This window comes from Lissotriton helveticus, chromosome 12 (genome assembly GCF_964261635.1).
Source record: "Lissotriton helveticus chromosome 12, aLisHel1.1, whole genome shotgun sequence".
In the NCBI taxonomy this organism is placed as follows: Eukaryota; Metazoa; Chordata; class Amphibia; order Caudata; family Salamandridae; genus Lissotriton; species Lissotriton helveticus.
Genome location: NC_136073.1, coordinates 71,828,484 through 71,855,607, shown reverse-complemented (window position 1 = coordinate 71,855,607; position 27,124 = coordinate 71,828,484). Strand labels below are relative to the sequence as shown.

The 27,124-nt window shown below is 48.3% G+C and overlaps 1 protein-coding gene across 2 annotated transcripts in view; it reads left to right on the top strand.

Annotated features, from left to right (window-relative positions):
- The window catches only part of DNAH2 (dynein axonemal heavy chain 2), a 3,497,426-nt gene that overhangs the window by 2,748,609 nt on the left and 721,693 nt on the right, over window positions 1-27,124 (top strand). For both annotated transcript variants that reach the window (XM_078670326.1, XM_078670327.1), the window contains one exon: window positions 1,292-1,456. In XM_078670326.1, coding sequence (XP_078526452.1) covers window positions 1,292-1,456 — 165 coding nt within the window. The remainder of the gene's footprint in view (window positions 1-1,291; window positions 1,457-27,124) is intronic.

Genomic DNA, 27,124 nt, shown 5'->3' with positions numbered 1-27,124 from the left:
CCTCCGGGAGTGGGGACTGCTGTGGGACTCTATTCACAAGGTGAGGAATCCACACGGCAGATGTATCTATCAGAAGAACAAGTTACTTACCTTCGGTAACGCTTTTTCTGGTAGATACAATATCTGTCTGTGGATTCCTCACTGACCCACCCGCCTCCCCGTTGTCCACTCTTCTATGCCAGTGTTTCTATTATGTATTTATTTTATTGTCAAGGAGTTGTTTATTTCAAATGTTTTATTGCATTTGCTTCACACTGTGTATGTTACCTTGATATTTGTACTGCGTATACTGTGTATATGTCTACTGTCATTGGTCCGTCCGTGTGCCTCGAAGGCATGGAAAAAAGGGCGGAACTGATGTCATCACGGCAGCGTGGGCCTAATATAGGCCTCGGTGACGTCAGCGGAGTCGAGAGCGATGCCGTGCCTCTATGTCGCCCCAGTCCACGTCGGCGCGAAGCTACGAAAAGAATTTCCGAATGTTGCTAATGCAGGGGATATTCACAAGGTGAGGAATCCACAGGTAGATATTGTATCTACCAGAAAAAGCGTTACCGAAGGTAAGTAACTTGTTCTTCTGGGCAATACCTAAGGACAGGTGGAGAACATGTAGCTGTTGCATAAATGCAAACCAGAAAGAATCATGAAAGAATGATCTGTGCCACTATGTCAGGGTGTTGTTGTATTGAGTGGCTCATCACAGATATCTAGTAAACTAAGGATACATTTCAGATGAATTCGAGATCTAAATCTTGAACCACTGTGCCCCAGATTCACGTGGTTTTGCTAATATATTTGCTTTTGTGGTTTTCTGAATTGTACTTGATCAGGGTCCTGTTTGAAGATTCAGGTGAAGGGGCTCCTTAGAGTAGGATTTGGAAATTCAACTTCTCAGTTATCCCTTGAACATTTCTGCATCAGCTCAATCCTTATTTAGGCAGCTTCCACTCAGTTCGAAGTGAAGGTGAAAGATGCATTGACAATAAGATTGAAAAAGAGTTGAGGTACAAGCCAGTTCAGTTGTCTGGAAAATGCACACAACCCCTACAGGGAAGTGCTGGCTTATCAAACTCCTGTGGGAACAATTTAAGTATATATAACACAGTGTATACATCTGACCTTTTAGGCTGCTGCCTTTTAATTGAATTAAACATTTGGAGCACAGTCCTTTCTTCCTTGAAATCTGTGGAGAAAATATCTTGGGAATAGAAACTGTTAATCTGTTAGATAAAAACTGTCCATCAGACAAAATTGCCTCTACATGACCAGATTTGGTGCATTCCTACTTCAGGTGGGAGAGAAACTGGAGCAGCTTAAACAACAGTACGATGAAAAACTGAATCAAAAGGAGGAGCTGCGGAAGGAGTCTGAGGTGATGGAAATCAAACTGGATCGAGCAGGGAAGCTGGTATCTGGCCTTGCAGGGGAGAAAGAGCGATGGGAGGCGACAGTCAAGGTAAGTTCACACTTAAGTGACCACTGGAGAATGGTTTCCCCATCCTCCGCCGCTTCTTCCTCCTCCTCTACCTCTTCTTTCTCCTCCTTTTATTCTTCATGATAACAAATAAAAAGCAGTACAACATTAAAATACATCACAATTGCTAACAGTGCCAGTGGGGAGTGTGGTGCCTCCTTAAAGGCAATAACATTTTGGATAACCTGAGTTTCAAATGGTAACCTATGTTAGAGTCTAGGACCCAATGAATAGAAGGCTCTTCCTCCTGCGCATGCTTTTGTTCTCACGTATTTTAGGTAGAAGAGCAGCGCTAGAGGGGAGGATCCTCAACACAAGATTGGATTGACTATTTCAGAGTGAAAAAGGAGGTCCATTTTAGAATATGCGGTAAGACTTTATTCGCATTTGCCAAGTTTGCAGTACATACACAGCAGAGCAGAATGAAGCAGTTCTTAAACAATCACAGTTCTATAGTGCAACACAGCTATTCAGCCGACAACCTTCCGGTCCGGCAGCAAACGTTTGGTATAGCACATCAGGCAGTCAGAATACATCAGTAGCTGGTACGTCGTCTTACTTTTTAACTATATAAAACAAACAACCCAAACTTTAGACTCATGCCAATAAAGATAGACATAGGTAATCATTCCAGTCATCCCCAATGTCACTTACTAGGCCCAGGTTCCTATGGTACCACCTCTCCTCCTCCCCACGCCCGTTTAGTTGGTATCTTAGTCTTCCAGCTCTCCGTCATCGTCCGAGCTATCGCCCTCATCCTCCGGAAGCGGCTCGCATATGTCCCCCCTGTACTTATTCCATGCCGCCCAGATTGCGTTCCACTTGCGCGGGTTAGCCCTCATTCTGTACACTGCACGTTCGATCAGCATCAGTTTGTCCATAGTTTTACACCATAATGCTAGTGTAGGTGTTTCCGCCACTCCCCACCTCTGCGCGATGTCGCGTTTGGCCACCATAGTTCCAATTATGACCCATTGCTGTTTCCGGTGTGACAGGTCAGTCCCCTCCCACACGTTCAGAAGACACATACGTGGGTCTGGTGTTAGGGAAGTGTCAAGGGTCTGGGAAACGGTGCGCATGATTTGCTGCCAGTAAGTCGAGATGGTCGGACATTCCCAGAGCGTGTGTAGCAATGTTCCTTCCTCCCCACACCCTCTGAGGCAATACGGGGTCTCCGCCCTGTGCATTTTGTGTAGCGATGTCCTGGTGTAATAGACCCTGTGCAGTATTTTGAGCTGTATTAATCTAAATCGGGCCGAGATTCCCGCCTCCTGTGGTGATGCCAGTGCGGTGTTCCAGTCTGTCTCATCCATGGAGCCTAGCTCAGATTCCCACCTCTCCTTCAGCTGTTGCAAGGGATCTGGTAAATTGTTCAATAACTTGCGATATGTAAGTGAGGTGGCGCGTGCTTGCATGAAGTCTGTGAGAAGACGGTCCTCCAGAGGTGAGGATTCCGGGACTGTAGATCCCGGTTCAATGACCGCCATGAGTGCATGCCGTATTTGTATATATCTGTAAATCTCATTGGGGCTTAATGCATATTGTTGTTGCAGGTGTTGAAAAGGGATCATGCCAGCAGAAATCCACAGGTCTCCCACCGTTGAAATGCCAATATTGTCCCACTGGGTAAAGCCCTTACTGGATCTAAGACAGCCTAATTGTTTAGTGTCCCACAGTGGAGTGAGTTTGGTTATGACTCCTTTCCATTTAAGCCGTGCCAGTGCCTTATGCCATAGTGCGACTGTGTTTGGTCGGACCGAGTAGTGTCTTCGCGAGGCTTGGTGTATACAGCGGGGCCAGCAAACTGTGTGTCCCTAATTGTGTTCTGTCTGCGAAGTATGCCGGGTCATTCTGTGGGGCATGGATCCAGTGATTAATAACTTTGAGTTGTGATGCCCAGTAATAGAGCTCCATATTTGGTAAGGCTATCCCTCCATCGTACCACCCACGGTTAAGCTTAGCATGCGCTATTCTGGGCGGACTCTCTCCCCACAGCAACTCGGTCACCATTGCCGTCACTTTTCGGAAATATGAGGGTGGAATCAGGACCGGGGTGTTTTCCAGCACATAAAGGAGGCGCGGCAGTGCCATCATTTTGAACAGCGCCGCGCGCCCCAGCAGTGTGAGGGGTAAGGTCTTCCAGTGTCGTACATCCGCCCGCAGACGGGTAAGGGGAGGTGTCAAGTTTAGGTCGTAGAACGCATCCTTGTCACTAGTGACCTGGATGCCCAAGTATTTAAACGAGGCATCGGCTATAACCAGCGGGCAACTGGTAGGGAGAAGTGGCGCCGGACCTTTTAGTACATAAACCACTGACTTCGTCCAGTTGATCATGTATCCTGAGTGCAGTCCATGCGCATCACAGATTGCCAACAAATTTGGAATGCCCGCTTCCGGTTGAGACAGGTAAATCAGCATGTCGTCGGCATACAGGGATATCCTGTCCTCCCAGGCGTCTCCCCATGTTAGACCTTTTAGTAGTGGAGTAGTCCTAATGACAGTGGCCAGTGGTTCCAGCACCAGGGCAAACAGTAGGGGGGACAGTGGACACCCCTGACGCGTCCCCCTGGCCAGGGGGATCGCTCGAGAGATGTGGCCATTAGCCGCCACGTGCGCCACCGGTTCCGTGTACAGCAGTTTGATCCAGGAAATAAATTTGGGACCAAAGCCCATACGAGCCAGAACCGCGAATAAGTATTGCCATTCCACCATATCAAAAGCCATTCTGGCATCTAATGATAGAATGGCCGCCGGTTCCAACAGCAAGTGGGCTCGTGCCAACACCCCGTGTACACACCGGAGGTTTAGTGCCGTGTTCCTGTGCGGCATGAAGCCCGATTGATCCGGGTGGATCAGACATTGTAAGTGCGGGGTCAGCCTGTTCGCAATTAGTTTCGCCAGAATTTTGGCTTCTGCATTGAGCAGTGAGATTGGGCGGTATGACGCGCAGTCCGTGGGCGTTTTACCTGGTTTTGGGATAGTTACTATGGTCGCTACCCGTTGATCCAGGGGCAAAATCCCCGTTTCTCGACACTCCTCAAACATGGCCAGCAGTGGCGAGCACAGGGTGTCCGACACTGCCTGAAACCACTCAACTGGAATCCCGTTAGGGCCGAGTGCCTTACCCATACGTAATGCACCAATCGCCGTTCGGAGCTCATCCTCCGACAGATCTGCCTCCAGTTCAGTCATTGCCTCCGACGGTAAAGTAACGACCGGTATGTCTTGCAGTGCTGCTGTCGCTGCCTCAGCTGTAACCTCCTCTAGCGGGGTGTAGACCGTTTGGTAGTGGTCAGCCATGATTTCAACAATCTCGGAGGGACGTGTATGGTACGTCCCTTCCGGACCCTTTAATTGTATAATATGTCTACTACCCTCACTTTTTTTATCTAGCCAAGCCAGTAGTTTTTTGGCTTTGTCCCCTACATCATAGATTCTTTGCGCAGTCGACTCAATGTTTTCTACCGTTCGTCTCTTGAGGAGATCGCCATGTAACTGTTGGCTGAGGTGGAGTGAGTGACGTGTATCTTCCGATGGGTGCGCCATATGGGCCTCATTAGCTTGCTCCAGTTGCAGCTCCAGAGCTATCAGTTCTGTTTTCTGTTCACGTTTGTGTCGCGTTATCGCTGCAATCGCCTGCCCCCTAAACACCGTTTTATATGCTTCCCACAAAGTCGTTGGGGAGGATACTGAGCCTGAGTTTTCCGCGAAATAGAGTTTAGTTGTTTTCTTCAAGTCTTTACGGACGTGGGGAATCTTAAGATAACCGGGGTAGATGGGGTATATCCTCTTACGAGCCACCGCTGCACAGGACATGGACATAGTCAAGGGGGAATGATCTGATATACCTCGGGGTCGTATCTGCACATCATGCACCGTGAGTCGGCCGCCCCCCAGTGTAAGGAAGTAATCAATACAGGAGAGGCAGTCGTGTGTGGCAGAGTAATAGGAGTACTGTTGATCATCGGGGTGTAGGTGCCGCCATATGTCCACCAGCCCTTGTGCCTCAATAAACTCACTAAATCTGGACAGGCCAGGTGTCTGCGCCCTGGTCGGGAACCTATCACGTGTAGCATGGGCCAGCGCGTTGAAATCTCCTCCCACCACTAGGTCTCCATCGGGGAGTTCCAGGAGGAACTTTCCCAGGTCCGGAAGTGCAGTCGCATGTAACGCTGGTGGGATATATACAGACACCACATTGACGGAGACTCCCTCCCACTGCCCACAGGCTGCTGCAAAGCGACCATAACCATCAACCTTGGTAGTCTGTAGAATAAATCGGGATGTTCTCTTCAGTAAGATTCCAGTCCCACGGGACCCCGTAGTGAAGTCCGAGTGTGTGATCATACGGTATCCCCGTCTATCTAGAGCCTTGTTAGCTGCACCCACTAAATGTGTCTCCTGAAGGAGGATCAGATCGCAGCGAAACTGCCTAATATTTTGAATAACCAGCCCTCTCTTCACCTTATCCCCCAGACCCCTGACATTCCATGACATGATCTGCATCGGTGGCACAGGCCCTGCTCCGGGACCATCGATCACGTTACTGGAGTGTGACAGTCCTGCCATTGTAAATCCGTAGTCACGAACTCATGACCCGGAGAGCTTGGTAGTGTCGTATCTGATGTGTACCTAATCCCAGGGCGTCCCGCATGTGCAAGCGGTGGCTGGCCTAGCGTCTTCGAGGCAGTACCAGGCCATTCGGTGTGTGTAGACAGGCACAGTGTGACTAATGTGGATGTCAGTGTAATCAGCAGAGTCAAACAATACAAATCGATAATTCGTAACAACCCTCCCCTACCCAAAACTCCCCCCCTCCCTGCCTCCCTGCCACACGGACTCAGAACTGCCCGCCACCCCAATTTAGCAGAGTGCTTGAACCCACCCAAGTAAAAGTACAAAGTTACTTGCTCGTTGGGGGTGAGGAATACTCCAAAGTCAGCGACCCCTCATACCCTCTGCAGAGGCCCTCAGCCCAGCGTCCATGGCAGCCCAGGCAACAGCCTTTTCGTCTACGGAGTCTCGTACCTGCTGTGTCATTAAGAATCGACCTCCAGTTCAGCATCAGTATTGTCTTTTAGCGGCGAACTCCCGCCGGCCGCCAGGTCGTCCTCACGAACTTCGCCATGATCCACCGGAAGCTGGTCCTTGTTACTTCGCCCTCGACGACGGGGTTGAGAGGCTGGCCGCCAGCCGTCCAGCCAGTCCCGGGCAATCTCCGGATTATCGAAGAACCAAGTCCTGTTTTCCGCTACCACCCGCAGTTTAGCCGGGAATATCATGGAATATTGGATCTCCCTCCGTCTGAGCTCTTTTTTTATGTCCATAAACGTTTTTCTCCTTCTGGCCACCTCCGCTGTGTAGTCCGGGAAGAATGCCACGGTGGAGTTCTGAATCTTCACGGGTGAGGACACCCGTGCCGCTTGCAGGATGGCATCCCTATCTCGGAAGTTGAACAGTCTCGCCAGGATAGGTCTAGGGGACGCTCCCGGTTTAGGCTGACCGCCCGGTACTCTGTGCGCCCTCTCGACCGAGAAGAACGCCGATAGTCCTTTTGGTTGGAGCTGCGATTTGACGAGTCCCTCCACAAAGAGGTCAGTCGCTGCAGTACCTTCTGACTCCGGAACTCCAAGAATTCGGATGTTGTTCCGCCTGGAGCGTCCTTCCTGGTCATCCAGCTTCTCCTTCAGCATTTTGTTCTCAGCTACGACCGCCTCCATCGCCGTCTGGAGCTCCGAGACATCCTTCACCAGTGATTTTGTGACCAGCTCTAGCGATCCCACTTTTTCGGCCATTTTGTGGAGGTCTGCTCGAATGAGGGTAATTTCAGTCGAAATAGAACCCACCGTAGTCTGGACCTGCGTGAGTGCTCGCATCACGTCATCCAGGGTCGCCTTTTTCGGCCCCGCATTGTCCGTTGACCTCGTGGAGGCGTGCCGTCCGTCTGCCGGAGGGGAGGCTTGTTTGTCACTGGTGTACCGCTCGATACGCGTCTGAGTCGTACCGCCTTTGGCGCCTTTTCCTGCCATGATGTCTACCGCACAACACCTCAAGCCAGCTGGAGGGAGGGATCGGGAGAGAAGAGGCTAACCACGGGCAAGGGCCCGCCCGCAGTCCAGCCAGGGCAATCAGCCGGATGTAGATGGGGACCGCGTTTCAGTCAATAGTAGAGAGGCAGCCACAGTACACCTGCCCTGCCAGGCGCTCCGTCCCCTCCGACCGCTCCGCGCCGCCCACGCGCCACCGGGCCGCAGCTGCGACCCAGTGTGGGGTCGTATTGCGAAGTATCACTTGTAGCGCCTCGTATCAATGATGTCTCTAGGCACCGCAGTGGGCCCGCGGCAAGCGGACGGGGCGGCCAAGCACGAGTCCAACGTTCGTGCCCCTCAGCGCCTGAGCCGCGCAGCCCCACGTCGCAGATCCAGCGTTCAGCGCTGCTTCTCGGCTCAATGCGCGCGGGCGGCGGAGAGGGGGGGGGGAGAGCTCCGCAAGTGCCCCACAGCCCCCGTGGATCTTGTCCGCTCCGGCGGCTGTCACGGATGGCTCCTCACCGTTTCGCCACAGTCGGCCCCGCTCGGCGTCTCAGCCCTCAGCTGTCCCGTCGTCCCTCCAGCAGCACCGGATCTCCTGTGCGGTTCACCTCCGCAGCCAGTGTCGACAAGTAGGCTCGTCGAACTCTTCGCGGCGCTCCCCTCCAGCCCCGGTCACTTCCGGTCCGCCGTCGCCGGGTCAAGCACACTTCCGGTCGGCCGCACCGACCACTGGGCCCCCCGGACTCAGGCCTGCGCTCCGGGCTCACTGATACTCGGCTGGAACTCCGCTCCCCGGCATCCGATTTTCATCCGGTTGCCTGCCGCCTGCACCGCCCGGTCCCGGGCCGTCGGGTCCTCCGTCTGAGGTTCAATTCAGCCACGGATCAATATACGGATAGTTGGAGAGGCCGCTTCGTGATCGGAGCTAGTCCTCTAAGCTGCCGCCATGTTCGGCCGCTGGCCACGCCCCCGAGAATATGCCCTTTTAACAAAACTAGCTGTCTGTAGGAAAGTAGGATCTGCTTTCATAGTTATCGAGACTTTTTGCTTAGTGTCAGTATGTTGTTGACTAGTCTGACTGGAATCCTGATGATCAGGATCCTTGTCACTGTGCTTTATCACTAAATTGATCACAGTAAGTAGTTTTGTACCTCCACATGTGGCTACTGGTATACCCTTGTAAGTCCCTAGTATATGGTACTATGTTACCCAGGCCATAGGTATACCAGGGGTCTCCTATGGGTTGCAGCATGTATTGTGCCACCCATGGGAGCCCACTCAAACTGTGACTACAGACCTGCCATTGTAGCCAATGCGAGTTAGTGCTTGCACCTTTCACAACAGATAAAGTTTCCTTATATCTGAAGTCACTACACATAAAACCTATATATCACCCCTATGGCAGGCTCTTCAGTCCTGAGGGCAGGGTGCTTAAGTTATAAGTGTGAGGATGTCCCTGCATGAACAGGACACCCCTACAAACCCTAGAGTCAATTCTCCAGGATTCGTAAGTGAGGTCAGCTTTTTTGTTACAGATAGTGGACATCAGTCATTACGAGATGTCTAACTATATAGAGGCGGCACTGAACCCGGTCATGTATGGTATCAAACATGTCGGAATCATACCCCAACACTGATTCCAGTATTAGAAGCTCCCTGGGGTTCCTCCCTGTACTCCCGGTAACAGCCATTCAGAGCTGACAGCATGCTAGTGCTAATGCCCACCACAGACATGATTCTGCCCTCCTGCTGCTGAGCCAAGCTCAAGCAGGGGAAGGTAGAACCATAGGTTTCCTGTCACAGGGAGGTGTGACTACCTCCCAGACAGGACTTAGTGTATTGGGCTGGAGTGAGGATGCTTGCCAGCACCACCAGACTGCTTTGAAGGGGCACATTTGGTGCCCTCCATGCATACCTCAGTTTGAACCAGTTCAGGGGAGCCCTTGGCTCCTGCTCTGGCGCAAAACCGGACAAAGTACATGGGAGTATCCTCCCCTCTGTCTACAACCTCCTCTGGGAGGGACCCCTGAGTCATTCCAATGCTTTCCCTAGGGGACTTAAGGGCTTATATGGGGGTGGTTCCTTAAATTTGTCGTGGGACAATACTCAAGACTGATACCACGTCACTCTTCGACCATCTGGATACTTGGGCTTTGCTGGACTTCGCCTGGAACTGAGAATGCATCAAGGAAGACTCCTGCTGCTCCTGGTCTTGTCTTCTTTGGCATCTGTGTATGTGCTTCTTCCAGGATCTGCAACCGACCTGTGGCCATCAAGGACACCCAAAGTAATCTCCCCTGGAGTGACGAAGTCACTCGCCTGCATCTGCAGGCACCTTAACGAAGCTGACCGGTCTGCTGCTCCTGATGTCCCACGGACTTCAAAAAGTTCAGCAACACATGTAGTTCTGCAACTCCATCGAGGCCTGACCTCTCCACCCTGCAGTTTCAAGGCCTGTATCCTTTCAACTGAACCGCCGGGACCAAACCCTTGTGCACCGCGTTGACTTGCCGTTGACAAGGCTTGAAGGCTCTGCACTCCAGAGATCTCCATGCTACATGATTCTGCTCCAGGGGGCTCCCCTGCTTGCTTGGAGCCTGCTCTGACTCTCCTGCTTGTGGTGACTCACTTGGACCTTGCTGGTCCCAACGTTGCTCCTTCTTCATTCTCCCCACCAGTTGCTGCTGCCAAGGCTTGATGGTGCTCCCTCCGGACACTCACTCCCTAGTCTCGACTTCCGATGTGGGATAGCTAGTGCATGGCTCCTGGTCTTCCTCAGCGTCATCTGGTCCTCACAGCTGCAGCAACAAGGTCACCGCCAACACTTGTGAACCGTTCGACATCGATGGGCATTGCACTTCACTGCCTCCTGGTCACCTCTGAATGGCATTGACTCCGTCCCCTCTGCTTGCAGGTTCTTTTCTTCAAGAATCCATCCTGGGATTCCACCAGACTCTTGCAGCATTTTCTTCAAAGTTCTCGAATGTGGTCTATGGCGGTTTCAAACGTCATTTCGCACCTATGCACCCAGCTTCCCTGGTGTAGGTATCCTGTTTCCTGAGGTATCCACGGGTGGGGTGGCTCTTAAACCTTCTATCTTCCACGCGGTTTCTTCATGGTCCACAGGGAAGGGTTCTTCTTAAAAACTGCAACCCCGATTTCCCCGTTGACTTCTGTTGAATACGCTGCTGTATTTCCACTCTGCACACAGCCTCCATGGGGTTCCTGGGTACTTATCAACAAAAGGAGGAACCATAGGCAGACTATATTTAACGGGGTCCAGTGTACATGTCCGAGCGAACAGTGGCACAAGAAGGGTTCAAAGTTCCCCAATGTGAGTAGGAATGTGAATCTAGCGTAACGAGGGAGCAAGAAGGAAAAAAGGGCGGGGAATTTCCCTTTCGGAACTAAAACCCTCACACACCCAGCAAGCTAGGTGTCATGCTTCATCATATGGGTTCTGCTCCTCGTCAGACTGGGGCTGCAATGCCTGACGGGCACCCGCGAAGGGGCTCTTTATCGGAGATCTTTTGTTCCAGCCATATTTTGCATGCGTGTAAGAGGGGAAGATAAACGCTGGTGAGTGTGTAGTCGTGAAGTGAGTGTTGATAAAAAAGGGTACATCAATCCAGTAGGAGCTTTATTGGTGTGGTTGACTCCCTTGATTAAAAAGTGGGAGGGGAGATATGTACTGGTGTAAGGTACACAGTGAAAATCTACTACCCTCTGGTCAGGTCAACATGTTTCTTGCAATCTAAGCAATTCGTCAGGACCTAAGTGCAAAGTACTACACAGTGAAAAAATTAAATACAACCTTATGTCTTGAGGTCAATGGTAACGCAGGCCGATTGGTCCTGCCCCTAGTGATGCAACCCTAAGGTGCCACAGCAGTCAGCTCCCATGGAACCAGCACCTTTGAGTGAGGCACCCAAAACGGTGTGCGGTCTCAGCCGCCAGCACCTACCCCCACAGCGTCCGGTATGACTAGGAGCGACTGGTGGATCCCTGTATCCCCAGCTCCTCTGAGACTCCTGGTCTAAGTCCTGACTTCAGTCGTAGGTCGCATTCCACTTATTTAGTATAAAGTTTGGTCTCCCCTTGGAGACCACTACATTTTGTGCTTACTTCCCTGTTTGCAATGTAAGTATTGTTGTGTATTTGTGTTGATATCTCAGGGTAGGAGATATACTGATGTGTTAGTGAGTTTTGTGTAATAAATAGACATATTTTTATATATACACTATATGGTTCTTTTTTGTTTAACATACACTACATGATTAAACTAGTAAAACAATCTGCTTAACACTCCTTCAAGATAAGCCTGAAGGCTGCTCTCCACAGCTACCACTTTGAACGGTTTCTCTGGTTACTGGGTTACTGGGCAACTCCCTCGCCTCCTACTTCCACAACAAGATCGCGGACATACACAACAGCTTCAGCAGCCAACCGACGCACGCCACAACCGCAGCAACGCCACCCACCACCACCCTCCGCGCCTGGACTCCGATCAGCACCGAAGATACCATCCGCACGATGAACTCGATCCACTCGGGTTCTCCGACCGACCCCTGCCCTCACCATGTCTTCAACAAGGCCGACGCTGTCATCGCACCCCACCTGCGGGACATTATCAACACCTCCTTCGACACCGCCACCTTCCCTGAGAGCTGGAAGCACGCCGAACTCAGCGCTCTACTCAAGAAACCTACAGCGGACCCCACCGAACTCAAGAATTACCGTCCCATCTCACTCCTCCCGTTCCCAGCCAAAGTCATCGAAAAGACCGTCAACAAACAGCTGGCTGCCTTCCTCGAGACAAATGGATCCCTCGACCCCTCGCAGTCTGGCTTCCGAGCCAACTACAGTACCGAGACCGCCCTCATCGCTGCCACCGACGACATCCGAACCCTGATGGACAACGGAGAAACAGCGGCCCTCATCCTCCTGGACCTCTCCGCGGCCTTCGACACGGTCTGCCACCGCACCCTAGTGCAGCGCCTTGGCGACATCGGAATCCAGGAGAAGGCACTGGAATGGATCACCTCCTTCCTCAACGGAAGAACACAGAGAGTCCGCCTACCACCGTACAAGTCAGAGGCCACCGAAGTCATCTGCGGCGTCCCTCAAGGATCCTCGCTGAGTCCCACCCTCTTCAACGTCTACATGAGCCCCCTCGCGGCCATCGCACGCCAACACAACCTCAACATAATCTCCTACGCCGACGACACCCAACTGATCCTCTCCCTGACCAACGACCCCGCCGCCGCCAGAGCCAACCTGCACGAAGGGATGAGAGACGTAGCCGAGTGGATTACGACCAGCCGCCTGAAACTGAACTCAGACAAGACGGAGGTCCTCATCCTGGGCTCCTCGCCCTCCGCCTGGGACGACTCCTGGTGGCCCCCCGCCCTGGGCACCGCACCCAAACCAACGGACCACGCACGCAACCTGGGCTTCATCCTGGACTCCTCCCTCTCCATGACCAGACAAGTCAACGCCGTCTCCTCGTCGTGCTTCAACATCCTGCGCATGCTACGGAAGATCTTCTGGTGGATCCCCACCGAGACCAGGAAGACTGTCACCCAGGCCCTCGTCCGACTGGACTACGGCAACGCCCTCTACGCCGGAACCACCGCCAAGCTCCAGAAGAGACTCCAGCGGATCCAGAACGCCTCAGCCAGACTCATCCTCGACATCCCACGAAACAGCCACATCTCCGGACACCTGAGAGACCTGCACTGGCTCCCCGTCAACAAAAGAATCACCTTCCGCCTCCTCACCCACGCACACAAAGCCCTACACGACCAAGGCCCGAGCTACCTCAACAACCGAATCAACTTCTACGCTCCCAAGCGCCACCTCAGATCAACCAGCCACGCCCTCGCCGCCGTCCCCCGCATCCGAAGAGCGACAACAGGAGGAAGGTCCTTCTCCTACCTGGCCGCCAAGACCTGGAACTCCCTCCCGCTCGAACTGCGCCTGACCCAAGACCACCTCTCCTTCAGGAAGAAGCTCAAGACCTGGCTGTTCGAGCAGTAAAGGCACCCCCCCTCCTAGCGCCTTGAGACCCTACGGGTGAGTAGTGCGCTCTATAAATGTATTGATTGATTGATTGATTGGTTATCAAAGACCAATAAAATCACCATAAGGGTTGTCTGGATCAGTGCAAGGTGCACCACTTACATAAGTGTGCACCATATGCTAAGCCAGCCTCCTATGCTGTCTTAAACGTAATCCACTTTCCTATGAGTCACCAACTTACATACCATCTGCCATGTGAGATGTGGTCACATTTCTTTTAGTCCCATCACTTTTCTCATTTCCTTCATTTGTTTGCACTTTAACTTGCATAAGGGCTTGCTAGACAGGCCCATGTATAGGGCTTTACAGTAGTCTAGGTGAGAGGATGCAAGTGCCCTTCACTTGACCAAACCTCTCCTCCGGGAGGAACGTACACATTTTCTTCAGAGCTTTGCAGAGGCTGTGTCTTGTTGACCAGACCTTCTATATTTGGGGTAGGAATGGTGTTATCCACACAACACTTCCAGGTTTTCTTTAACTGTCTATCTCTGAGTAGGATGTGTCCACAGCTGCTGCAGCCAAAGATCAGGAGACCAAGACACAATAACACCTTCTATGACTAAAACCTAGGTCATATCACCATTTAGCTGTAGACAAATTATTGGTCATGCCCGGAATCAGTCTTTCAATCTTACAATTGAGTTTATTTTGCGTTGATCAACTTTCAGCAGAAGCTGAGTGTCATCTGCGTACGAGAGGGCGTCAAAGCCAAAAGGGCCAATCTTCCCACTAATGGCCTGCATATATGGGTTAAATAGGATATGGGACAGAGCTAAACCCGGGAAATCAATGTAGGGTTGGGTGATCTCCAGAGAACAGAATGATGACAGCATCATAGATTGAGATCTATTCTTTAGAAACGAGGTGAACCAAGATAGTTCCTGCCCTGTGAGACTCACTGCCTTTAGCTGTAATAGCAAGATGCCATGATTGACCTTGTCAAATGCACTGAAAGAGATCTAGAAGTAGTATGCCTCTTCCCCTTAAATTTTTAGTGCCCGATCACAAGTTTAGAGGAGAGGTATCCACAGATGGTATACCACTTCCACTCTATAAGTGGCTTAGGATTCACAGGTGTAGGTATGCTTAACCCTTATTTCTCTTCCAGGGGATCCTCATCAATAGTCATAAGCGGAATATATATAACAAATTATATACAAAAACATATATACAGCTCATATATATATATATATATATATATATATATATATATATATATATATATATTACCTACTGGCGGTCGCCAGTAGGTAGTTATAGTTAGGATTGATTTCCATAGGGAAATCGCAACATTCTATTGGGAATAACTTTTGCGTTGGTTGAGGAATCTGCCTGAATTTTTCCTCAACTTTGCCTCGCGGCTCTCCGCTCCTTCCCTGAAAGTTTGGGGGGGATTCGTCAATCGGGGGCCGAGATAAAAGGGGGGTCCCAAAACATGTTTTCCCCATGTTAATTTCCATAGGGCGGTCGAACTCACTTTTAGCTCGAACGGCTGAATGGATTTCCACCAAACTTGGCAAAATTGTAGGGACTGCTAGCCCGATGTGCCTTTGCTATGTCTCAAGATATGTGCTCAAGTGGATTTTGAGTCATTTGAGTTAAAAAAATATATATATCTATGAGCGCGCCCCGGTACGCGCACCGGGGAGCGCACCCTGCGCGGAACGCGAGTAACGCGAGTTCGCGCGCGGAAAGCTGATTGGCTCTAGGGTGTCTGTAAACATTCCAAACAGTCCGGAGCGGCCACCATCTTGTGTCTCGGTAGGATCGAGACACAAGAGGTGGCAAAAAACAAAGGGGCAAATGACCAAAAGGGGGCAGGGTAGACCCCCCTACCCCCTAGGTTTGATGTGGGGGCCATAAAAGACTCTGCGAGGGGAAAAACATTTTTTATTTTTTTTACGAATTTTCGCGGGGGGAGCGCCCGGTACGCGCACCGGGGAGCGTGCCGGGGAGCGTACCACGGGGAAAACCCAGTGAAACAGGAAAATAATATTTTAAAGTGATTAGAGGTAGGGTAGCTCTGCATAGAGTTGTTTTGTTGTTTGGGTGTTTTAAGTACCAACATGTAGGTACCAATGCTGAGTCTTAAATTTAATGTACACCGTTTCCTCTGTAGATATCTTGCATGTTGTTACAGAAGTTATTGTGGTATATGGAATCCATATCATAGTCTGTCAGGAAAGCAGAAACAACATGGAGGCAGGAGATATAAAAGAGATGTCAAATACACATTGGAGATAATATATTGGGAGAAAGGAAGTATCTATGAGCAAAATTACTATGTAACATAAAAAAGTTGCACAGTATACTATAAATCTGACTTTACATTATAATCAATTTGGTACTAGTTTATGAATTTCATATAAAAATGAATAATGTCTCAAACAATTTTAGAATTATTAAATATAAATTTATTTTTCAGATTCTTTTTCCAAATTTAAGAGAACTTCTAATAACAGGTTGTCGGAAATGTCCTCATTTTGAATTAGCGAATCTACCGCTTCTACACATTGAACTAATTCATAGTCCTGTGATTTATCCATGAATTCTAAGTCATCATTGGGTTCAATAACTTGTTCATTGTTGCTCTCCAGAATAATTTCGAAGGAACTATTTTGCTCTCCTTCCATTTTCTTGCTGTAATTTGTATAAAAAATAAATATATCAGTAGAGATAGGGCACTGTTGGGTTTAAGTTCAGTCAGGTAGTTTTGATTTTTTAACAGTGAAGTTATCTTTGGGCAGTGTATGGTATCAGGCTGGAAGTAGAAATATAAAAAAGTGTATATCATGAAGCCTGAGTAAATTTATAATTATACAAGACAAGCCTAACTCCATCCATAACTATAACAGAGAAGTGTATCTCAATCTATAACTATTACAGAGGGATAGTATATAACTATCAGAAAATGTTTTCCAAATTAACTTAAAGTGCACAACATACTTCAGTTTTCAAAATAACATCTTACCTTTTAAAAGCAGTTTAGGTTCTCAGTGAAAATCCTTTTGAAATGTACTTCAGGAAGTAGTAGTACATAATTATTTACTTCACTCCTACACACACACCTCACCCCCCCAACACATACACACACCTCAGACATACACCCCACACACACACCGCACACACACCTCACACACACACACACACACCCCCACACACACACCCCCACACACACTCCTCACACACACACACACACACACACACATTCCATACACCCATACATCCCACACACATACCTCCCACACCCATACACCTCTCACACATATCTCACACACCCTCACCTCCACTCACACCGAAATACCCCACTCACCCACACCCATAGACACACCCACACCCCGACCTACACCACTGACTCCCTATAAGTCACACATACTGCATTACTTACCTTTCTTTGCTGTGTCACTCAGACCCATTCTGACAGTCTTTCCTTTACTGTCTCTGTCCTTTCTTTTTATCACTCCCCATGTGTTATCCTAATTCAATTTTCACCCTCTTTCACCCCTCTTTACTTATACTCACTGCTCTTTCCTTACCCTCTCTCACCATTGTTCATTTATCCTGGATCCGTCACTACTCTTTATTCCCCATTTTTTACTGTTCTTTCTTTGTCTTTCAACACCCATTCACATTCTCTCACTATGTCTACTTTAGTCTTCTTCCTCTCTCTTCCCTTCTTTCGCTTCCTTATTCATTTTCCTTTTCTCACTTTCACCCTATTACACCGTTTCTGTTTTTTTCTATGTGATAAACAATCCCTCTGTGTTTCTCCCTCTAGCTCTCTTTCTCTTAACATTACTCTCTTTGTGTTCCTCCCTCATGCTAACTTCTTCATTAATTTTGTTTTTCTTTTTTTTTTGGTGCGCGCCCCGGTGCACGCACCGGTACGCGTACCCTGCAGAAAAAAGATTGACACAGATTCATTAAAAATATAGGTTTATGAACACTTTTATATTTTTTTGTATTTTTTATGGGGAGAAACAAAAAACAGGGAATTGTAAATGGCTCAACTGGAGCATAAAAAAAATCAGGAAAAATTAGGGTTTTTTTGGACACTTATGGTTATCATCAGCAACCATGATAGGTTTGATGCTTTGCTCACCATAGCAAAGTGTCTTGTTACAAAATTTGCATAAAATTTTGTAATTGGCAAACTTAGGTTGGATAGTAGCCAATGTGTCTCTTGCCCCCGAACCCGATGGAGAGGGTTGTTTTGATGTTGAGGGTCTAGACGTTGATGGGGGTAACTTACTGCAGAGGTCCCTTAACTCTGCATTAGAAAAATTGTTTGGATGCAAACGCATCATGTGGCGAATCATGGTATGATTCCCGAAGGAATACTTTTTGTTAGGGTTCCCCCTAGACAGTTCAGCACCACAAATTAAACAAGTCACCTTTGCAGCGTTGACTTTCTTAAAACCCCTTGGGATTTTATAGAACTCCCATATAAAGTGTTCTTTCGGTTTGTAGGGCTGTTTATTTTCAGGCAGGAACTCCCTTGTCTGTGCCTCCTCTTCATCATCCTCCTCCTCTTCCTCTTGACCACCAATGTAATCTTCTGGTGGTCTTTTAGATGGTGGTGGTGGTGGTGGGGCAGATGCTCCAGCTGTTGCTGCTACTGTAGCCATGTTATACAAGTAAAGAGTATACAGATAGAACTCCAAACAGGTCTTCCTCAGTCAAAGGACAAAGTCAGAATAAGGAAAAAAGGTGGGGCTTTCATTATTTGGAAAACAAAACTGTTCTGAACCAATGAAAAGTGTATATTTTTTTTGTATCTTTTATGGGGAGAAACAAAAAACAGGGAATTGTAAATGGCTCAACTGGAGCATAAAAAAATCAGGAAAAATTAGGGTTTTTTTGGACACTTATGGTTATCACCAGCAACCATGATAAGTTCGATGCTTTGCTCACCATAGCAAAGTGTCTTGTTACAAAATTTGCATAACATTTTGTAATTGGCAAACTTAGGTTGGATAGTAGCCAATGTGTCTCTTGCCCCCGAACCCGATGGAGAGGGTTGTTTTGATGTTGAGGGTCTAGACGTTGATGGGGGTAACTTACTGCAGAGGTCCCTTAACTCTGCATTAGAAAAATTGTTTGGATGCAAACGCATCATGTGGCGCATCATGGTATGATTCCCGAAGGAATACTTTTTGTTAGGGTTCCCCCGAGACAGTTCAGCACCACAAATTAAACAAGTCACCTTTGCAGCGTTGACTTTCTTAAAACCCCTTGGGATTTTATAGAACTCCCATATAAAGTGTTCTTTCGGTTTGTAGGGCTGTTTATTTTCAGGCAGGAACTCCCTTGTCTGTGCCTCCTCTTCATCATCATCCTCCTCTTCCTCTTGACCACCAATGTAATCTTCTGGTGGTCTTTTAGATGGTGGTGGTGGTGGTGGTGGGGCAGATGCTCCAGCTGTTGCTGCTACTGTAGCCATGTTATACAAGTAAAGAGTACAGATAGAACTCCAAACAGGTCTTCCTCAGTCAAAGGACAAAGTCAGAATAAGGAAAAAAGGTGGGGCTTTCATTATTTGGAAAACAAAACTGTTCTGAACCAATGAAAAGTGTTATTTTCAAGTCACATGATCCAGGCTTTAATCATTTGGAAACCAAAATTGATTTGCACCAATGAAAAGTGTTATTTTCAGATCACATGACCCGACGCGCTTACGCTACGCGCCCCGGAGCGCGTGGCGTAAGCGTGTCGAGACATTGCGCGATCGCGTGCTTCCGGGTGCGCTTACGCAGTGCGTCATATGACGCGACTGCGCGAAACGTCACAATGTTGTTTTCGTTCGCGGGAATATCGCTAACGGGATGCTCACCGGTACGCGCCCCGGGGCGCGCCGTAACATTGCGCTTACCCATGCGTTCACCGGTACGCGCCCCAGGAGCGCTCCGGGCAAACAATTAAAAAAAAAAATTTAATACAAAATTACAGATTTATACAATATAAAATTCGTTATAAAAAATATTACTTTTCATACCTATAGTGATGTCACTGACCATGTCATGAGTGATGTAATATGTGACGTCATCAGCAGTGCATTGCACGCGCAAGTTATAGTGAGTCCAACTAACTATAACGTGGGAATTTCAATGGTTTTATGCGAGTAAAATTTCCAGCTAACTATAACTGGTGTGAAACCTATGGTTTTTTCAGTGAATTTAATAGTTTTTTTTAATGCTAATTCCTAACTATAACTGATGTGAAACCTATGGTTTTTTCAGTGAATATATATATATATATATATATATATATATATATATATATATATATATATATATATATATATACACTAGCAGCCCGTCCCGACGTTGTCCGAGGATGAAATAGAATGTCTGCAATGCTTTCAATTTGCAATGCATTTTATTTTTAAAACTTACTCTGAATCGCCCCATCACCCGGCTGAGGCCCTGCGTTTTTTTTTAAAACTTACTCCGAATCGCCCCATCACCCGGCTCAGGCCCCGGGACTCAGAATCGTCTCATCACCCGGCTCAGCCCCCGCAGAAGAATGCGTCCACTGTGAAGCCGTGTCCTCAATGCAATATGGGAACGTTTGTGCCCGCTGCAGACTCAAACGTGTTTGTGCGCTCCACCTGACGCCCCGCTCCAGCTGACGGAAATTAGACGCCCCACATCTCGTCAACGTGCAACGCCCACAACAATGGTAAATGCATCGCCCACTTGTATTGGGACGACGCCCACTCGTATTGGGACGGCTCTGCTCCATCCGACGGCAATTACACGCCCCACATCGCGTCAACGGCCAACGCCCACAACAATGGTAAATGCAACGCCCCCTCGTAGTCCCAGCAGGCAGCGCCCATCGCTCTATGCACACGCCCATGCACATGCTTAAATGGAAAATGCAATGCCCCCTCGTATCGTGATGGCAATCCCAGCAGGCCGCGGCCATCGCTCTATGCACACGCCCATGCACACGCCCATGGCTTTCCAGAAGAACGCCCACGCCGGACTACTTTTCCCCTAACGTTTTTTCCCACTTATAATGTATATGGTGGCCAGCTGTATAGCCTATGTCCATCTGCTGCAACTGCCCTTTCCAATGCTGTATTGGGTGTTGTGATTGGTGCTGTGGTTCCTGAGATTACCCGCCTCAAAGGTTTGGGCTCTCTCTTTATTATATTAGTATAGATATATTATTTTTCCACAAAAAACTATGCAGCCTCCTAGAAAGAAACAAGGCTAACCAATGCTCTGAGAATTTTGATTTTGCAACAAACACAGAAAACAGGAGGATAAGGAGACACTTAAACTCTCTTTAATTAACAGCAGAAAGTTTTCTTGCAAAAAAAACACAGGCATTGGAAACTTAACAGCATAGAAAATGAAAGCAATTGCAAGCATAAACTTGCACCGTGCCTTAAAGGCAGCCATGACCCACAGCCTCACATCATACCTTAGGGGTGACAGTTAGGACAGTTGTTCTTTCTGGCTCTTTCAGTCAGGACCCTGGATTTTTAGCTCTACATTGTTTTTGCTTTTCTGTCAAAAAGTTTCTCCTTTTTTGCTGTAACTTATGTTATTTTGACATTTTACATCTGTTGAATTAAGGAGTTGCCTTTTTTCTAGCAGAGATTTGTTTGTTTTTTCAGTCCGAGGATGCCTTTTATATTTGATCCTTGCCCCTCCTGTGGTAAAAAGAAGGCTAAGACAGATTCCCATTCTGTTTGTATCCTCTGCTTTCTTGAGTCTCATTCCCCTGAAACCTGCCAACACTGCCAGAATCTGTTGAGACGCACTCTCAAAGAGAGAGAAAGAATACATCTTTATGGTCTTTTGCAGAAGAAAACGTCTCCTATGAGGCACAAGAAGAAAAGGCCCATTTCGACTTCCAAAAGTAAGGTCCCAGTCTGCTCTTCTACGGCGTCGGGCTCAGCGCCAAAAATGCCTCTAACGACGAAGAAATTAGCTACGGCAGCTCTGCTGTTGACGAGATCACCGTCGAGAGCATTGGAGCATCGATCGTTGTCAAAAACATCACAGAAACATGAAGGTACGTTGTCCTATTGTCATGAGGCTTCAATGTCGAATCCTTTGTTATCGTCAACCCAGCGAAGGTCAACGTCGAGGAGTCAATCTCCATTGGTGCCGACTCATCGCCCAACGTCGAGACATCGCTCTCCGCCATTGCCGTCATTATGGCGCTCGATGTTGAGACATAGTCCTCCGTTGCCGTCCACAAGGCGGCGGTCAACGTTGAGGCCTCGTCAACCAGGACGCCGTCCAGAAGAGGTTCAACTTCAAGGCGTACTCCTTAGCCAAGCATCGATCTCTTCGCGAACGATGCAAACAAAAAATGCGACGGCTTCCTGTCAAGGTTTTACCGGCCAGGTTCGAAAGGGAATGCCCTTTTGATCAACTGGTCAGGGGACTTTGTGTACGCTCTTCCTCTCATCCCGAAGGTCATAATCAAGCTCACATACTCCAGAGCGAGGATGATACTGATAGCTCCAGACTGGCCATAACAGTGGTGGTACCCGGACCTTCTGCATCTGTCGGAGTGCCCATACAGGAGGCTTCCGTGCAGAATGGACCTGCTGTCCAAGATGAACGGGGGATACATCACCTCAACCTTCCCCCGCTGAATTTAGCAGCATGGCTCCTGAGGTGCTCCAGTATGGACACCAAGGTGTTCCTCAGGACTGGATGAACATCTTGAGAGAGTCTAGAAGGCCTTCCGCAGGCATTCCTATTCTCTTAATTGGAAGAGATTCTATATGTGGTGTGTGCAAAATGGTTTCCAACCTACCAAAGGGCAAGGGGAGGTAATCTTTCCTTATCTCCTACACTTGGCCAAGTCGGGTCTAAACGGCATACAGAAAATCACCTACTCAACCTTCTTTATTTCAGCTTCAGGTGGTTAAGGAGTTCCTACAGGAATTAAAGAAAGTTTTTTCCCGCAGTCCGGCCTCCTTCGCCTCCCTAAACCTGGTCCTTTCCTAGCTTATGCCCCCCACCACCCTTTGAGCCTATTCACAAAGCGACCCTTCAGCACCTTACATAAAAAGCCGACTTTTTGGTGGCGATCACTTTTTCTCGTAGGGTGAGCGAGATTCAGGCACCCTGCTCCAAGGAACCATACACTGTCTTTCACCAGAACAGAGTGGTTCTGAGAACCCACCACTTCTTCCTTCTGAAGGTGGTGTCTGATTTTCCTGTTAATCAAACCATCTCCTTACCTACTTTCTTTCTCAATCCTTCTACTCCAGCTGAGAGGCCTTTCCACTCTTTAGATCTAAAAAGAGTTTTAAGATTTTATTTAGACAAGTCCAAGGCTGTTAGAAAGTCTGATTATTTATTTGTAAACTAGGGTTCCATCAGAGCAGGCTTCTCAGCCTTCAAGCGTTCCATCTCCAGTTGGATAGCATCTTGTATCAAGCTGGCTTGCCAATTGACGAATAAGCCCCTCTTGTCCTCTCCCAAGGCTCTTTCCACTAGGGGAAAGGCAGCTACAGTGGCTTTTCTGCACAATGTACCAATTGCTGAGATCTGCAAGGCAGCGACTTGGAAGACAGTACATACATTCACATTCTGATTCTAGAGAAGACACTCAAGTAGGCTAGGCCTCCTTGAGAAATTTATTTCAGTGCTGAATACAGCACCTGCAGTCTTATTATCATTTGCCCGCAGGAGTAGAGGATGGGCTTGCTATTCGATTCAGTGCTTATGACTATTGATGAGTATATCCTGGAAGAGATGGATAAGTTACTCACCTGTAATCCTAGTTCTCTTCCAGGGGTATCCTCATCAAAGTCATAAGCAACACACCCACATATCTTGGTGAATGATCCATAATTATGTCGTCTCTTTGTGCCCTGACCTCTGAGTCTCCGCAAAGAACAACTTACCTAACTGTCACCCCTGAGGCATGATGGGAAGCTGGGGGTCATGGCTGCCTTCAAAGCACAGTGCCAGTTTATGCTTGCAATTGCTTTCATTTTCTATGCTGTTGTGTTTACAATGCAGCCTATGGGCTAACAATGCCTGTGTTTTTTGCAGGACAAGTTTCTGCTGTTAATTAAAGAGAGTTCAAGTGTCTGCTTGTCCTCCTGTTTTCTGTGTTTGTTACAAAATCAATGGTCTCAGAGCATTGATTAGCCTTGTTTTTTTCTGGAGGCAGTATTGTTTTTGTGGAAAAAAGTATATATATATATATATATATATATATATATATATATATATATTTTTTTTTTATATATAATTGTTTATATATATTCTGGGGTCCCCGCACATGGGCGGGAATATTCCGTGCTTATGATTATGATGAGGATACCCCTGGAAGAGATCAAGGATTACAGGTAAGTAACTTGTCTTTCCTGGCTATAAAATCCAACTGGTAAAATTGCTTCACACTCAGGCTGCAATAACAGCTTGGACTCAACCAATGGACCTCACAGCGAAGGGAGCATGTAATTCTCATCCCTGCCAGGCCACATCCTTTCCCAACCTGTGAGAGCCATCCTACTTCCCTTCCCCCACCCCCTGCCCAGTGTAGGAAACTGGGATTTTGTTGCAGTTACCCTCCTCCCCCCCCAAATACACAGTTTACCCCCTTTTTAGCTACAAGAGGCTGACTTTCAACTTTGTAAGTGCACTGAGTCCTGCTAACCAAACCTCAGTGTCAGTTCTCCTTCCCTAAAATAAGATGTTGTCTAATTGTGCTACATTTGGCAAAGGACTTTGGCACCCTCGTAAATGGTACTCCAGGTAGCTAGGGCATGTCTACTAAAGGAGATCCCTATGGGCTGCAGCATATCTTAAGCCACCCTAAAGGACCCACATGCACATTCTACACAGACGGGCATTACAGACTGCATGACATGGTGCAATCCATGGGTGAAAACATGACATGACACATCCCAGTGTGTCATGCCTAGTTCACTGCATCTATTATATGTAAGTCACCCCTACATCTGGCCTTTGAATCTTAAGGCAGGGTGCATTATATTTTATACGGGACATAGGTGCATGAGCAGATGTGCCCTGTGATGTCTAGTTCTATTACTAGATATTGCAAATAAGCAGGTAAGCAAGTTCCCCAGCTATATAATGGCTTCACTGATAGAAGCATTGAGTTGTGCTCCTGAGGCGGAAGCCGGGAGCGAGCCACATTTTAAAAATTGTATTGTCACCTAATAACTTGTGTGTTTTAAAGCACTTACTATCTTTTGGAAATAAGTTGTCAGAAGCAGCGGAGCTAGCGCTGACGCGGCACGGTAATTTCCAAACACTCCTTGGCGCCATCTCGCCAAGAGCAGAGGCCACGTCCCTTTTTGAAGCCACGCCCTCCCGGTCCTCAAACCTTGGAGCAGTATAAATCATGTGCATATTCCGGTAGCGCAGCGGGCGAGCGCAGGGGGCGCGACGTTTGCGCGCCGAAGGCGCGCCAAAGGTAAGCCTGTCTGCGCTCGTCCGCGACCGACCGGGGCCTGGGGCCACCCCCCCTGATCAGCCATCATGCCAGACCATCACCTACCATTCGCATTTCCTGCGTCAACTAAACCAGACAGTCGGGTCACCCTGCTTACACACATGGGACCCCTCTATTCAACATCCCGCTTGCAAACAGTGTGCATTTCATTTCTCATCCCATGTTGTAAAGAAATCCACTTCATTTTCTATGCTCTTGCTTAACTGCCGCTCACTCCCCACACACTGTACGGAAATTACCCTATTGTTAGAGGAGATAAGCCCAGACGTCCTTTTCGCCACAGAGACATGGTTACAGGAACATTCTGAACCCGACTTGGTACAAGCACTCCCACCTGGTTACCAAATACTCCGCCTCGACCGTAAAAAAGGCATTGGCGGTGGTCTAGCAGTAATCTACAAATCAGATTACGTTGTCACCAGTATCCCCGTAAATTTCCCAGACTGCGAATGTCTTCCTTTTTTCATAAAATTCAGCGCCACACATACCTTTTCGGGCATGCTCATATACCGTCTGCCAGGATCACAAGGGCAGTTTCTTTCTGATCTTGCCTCGATAGCTGCAAGCCTTGCAGTCAGCTCTGCCAATTTTACTATCTTGGGTGACCTCAACATCCACCTGGATGACCCAAACGACTCCATATCCAGAGAACTATCCTCGAGCTTAAATGCCCTCGAATTACATCAACGTGTCAGTGGGCCCACGCACTTATAAGGACATCTCTTAGACCCCGTCTTCAGCAATTGCAAAAACCTTCACGTGGGAAACCCTTCCCCCCTTCCCTGGTCTGACCACTTCCTCATCCCGTTCACTTGGACCCTGCCCCATCACCTCCCTCCCAAACCCCCGATGATTCAACGATCACGCAATTGGTCTAAAATTCCTTTATCTGAGTGGCAGGATCTCCTACAAAGTACCAAACCCACTAACACATCTATTCCCATTCAAGACAATGACAACTATAACAAATGGATCATCAGCTCCCTAGATCTAGTATTACCACTAAAAAGTTCCCATCCTAAGCGGGGCAATCCTACAGCCCCGTGGTATACAACTGATCTACGAGAGGCCAAACGTGTCTGTAAACGACTTGAGAGGAAATGGCGCCTCAGTTACCTCCCAGTAGACAAAACGAGCTATAGAACAGCAATAAAAAACTATAAAGCAGACATTCATCTAGCTCAGGCCAAATACTTTGAACATAAGATCGAGAATGCAGCGTCCAAACCTAAGGAGATCTATCGGATAGCCAAATCCCTCTTGCAACTTCCCGAAGCCCCAAAGGATCATAACAATACTCAGACCCATTGTGAGGAAATAGCTGAGTTTTTTCACCAGAAGATAGAAATCATCAACTCTTCTTTTCCCCATCCTGTCACTGTGCCCACAGATTCTGCCAACATAGGCTGCACGACAGTTACTCCTAATGCTCTCAATAGCTTTCCTCCATTAGAACTTATTAACCTGGAAAACCTCATGGGACAGGTTAAATCTGGATCATCTATCGACCCAGCTCCTCCCAGTACTCTCACCCAGATAACCCATCTTATCTCGCCTACCATCCAAGACCTGCTCAACTCCTCCCTCCATACTGGTATTGTCCCACCTCTATGGAAAAGAGCAATGGTCAGAGCTCTATTAAAAAAAAAAAATCTCGATCAATCTAACCCCGCTAACTATCGACCCATTTCCCTCCTGCCATGGCTCAGTAAACTTCTCAAGAAGCATGTTAACTCAGTTCTCACTGACTTCCTGGAAGCCAATAACATACTGGACCTTTCCCCCGTCACGGAACGGAGACTGCACTGATAGCAGTGATGGAGGAGGCAAGAAGGATCCTGGACGATGGCGGGTCCACGGCCATCGTCCTACTCGACCTAAGTGCCGCCTTCGACACTGTTAATCATAATATCCTACTCCATCGTCTCGACAAAATAGGAGTGTCAGGCACAGCACTCAATTGGATGAGGTCCTTTCTCACAGACAGATCCTTTCAAGTATTTGAGACGGATTTCACCTCTTCCAGTAAACCCCTCAATTGTGGAGTGCCTCAGGGCTCCTCCCTGAG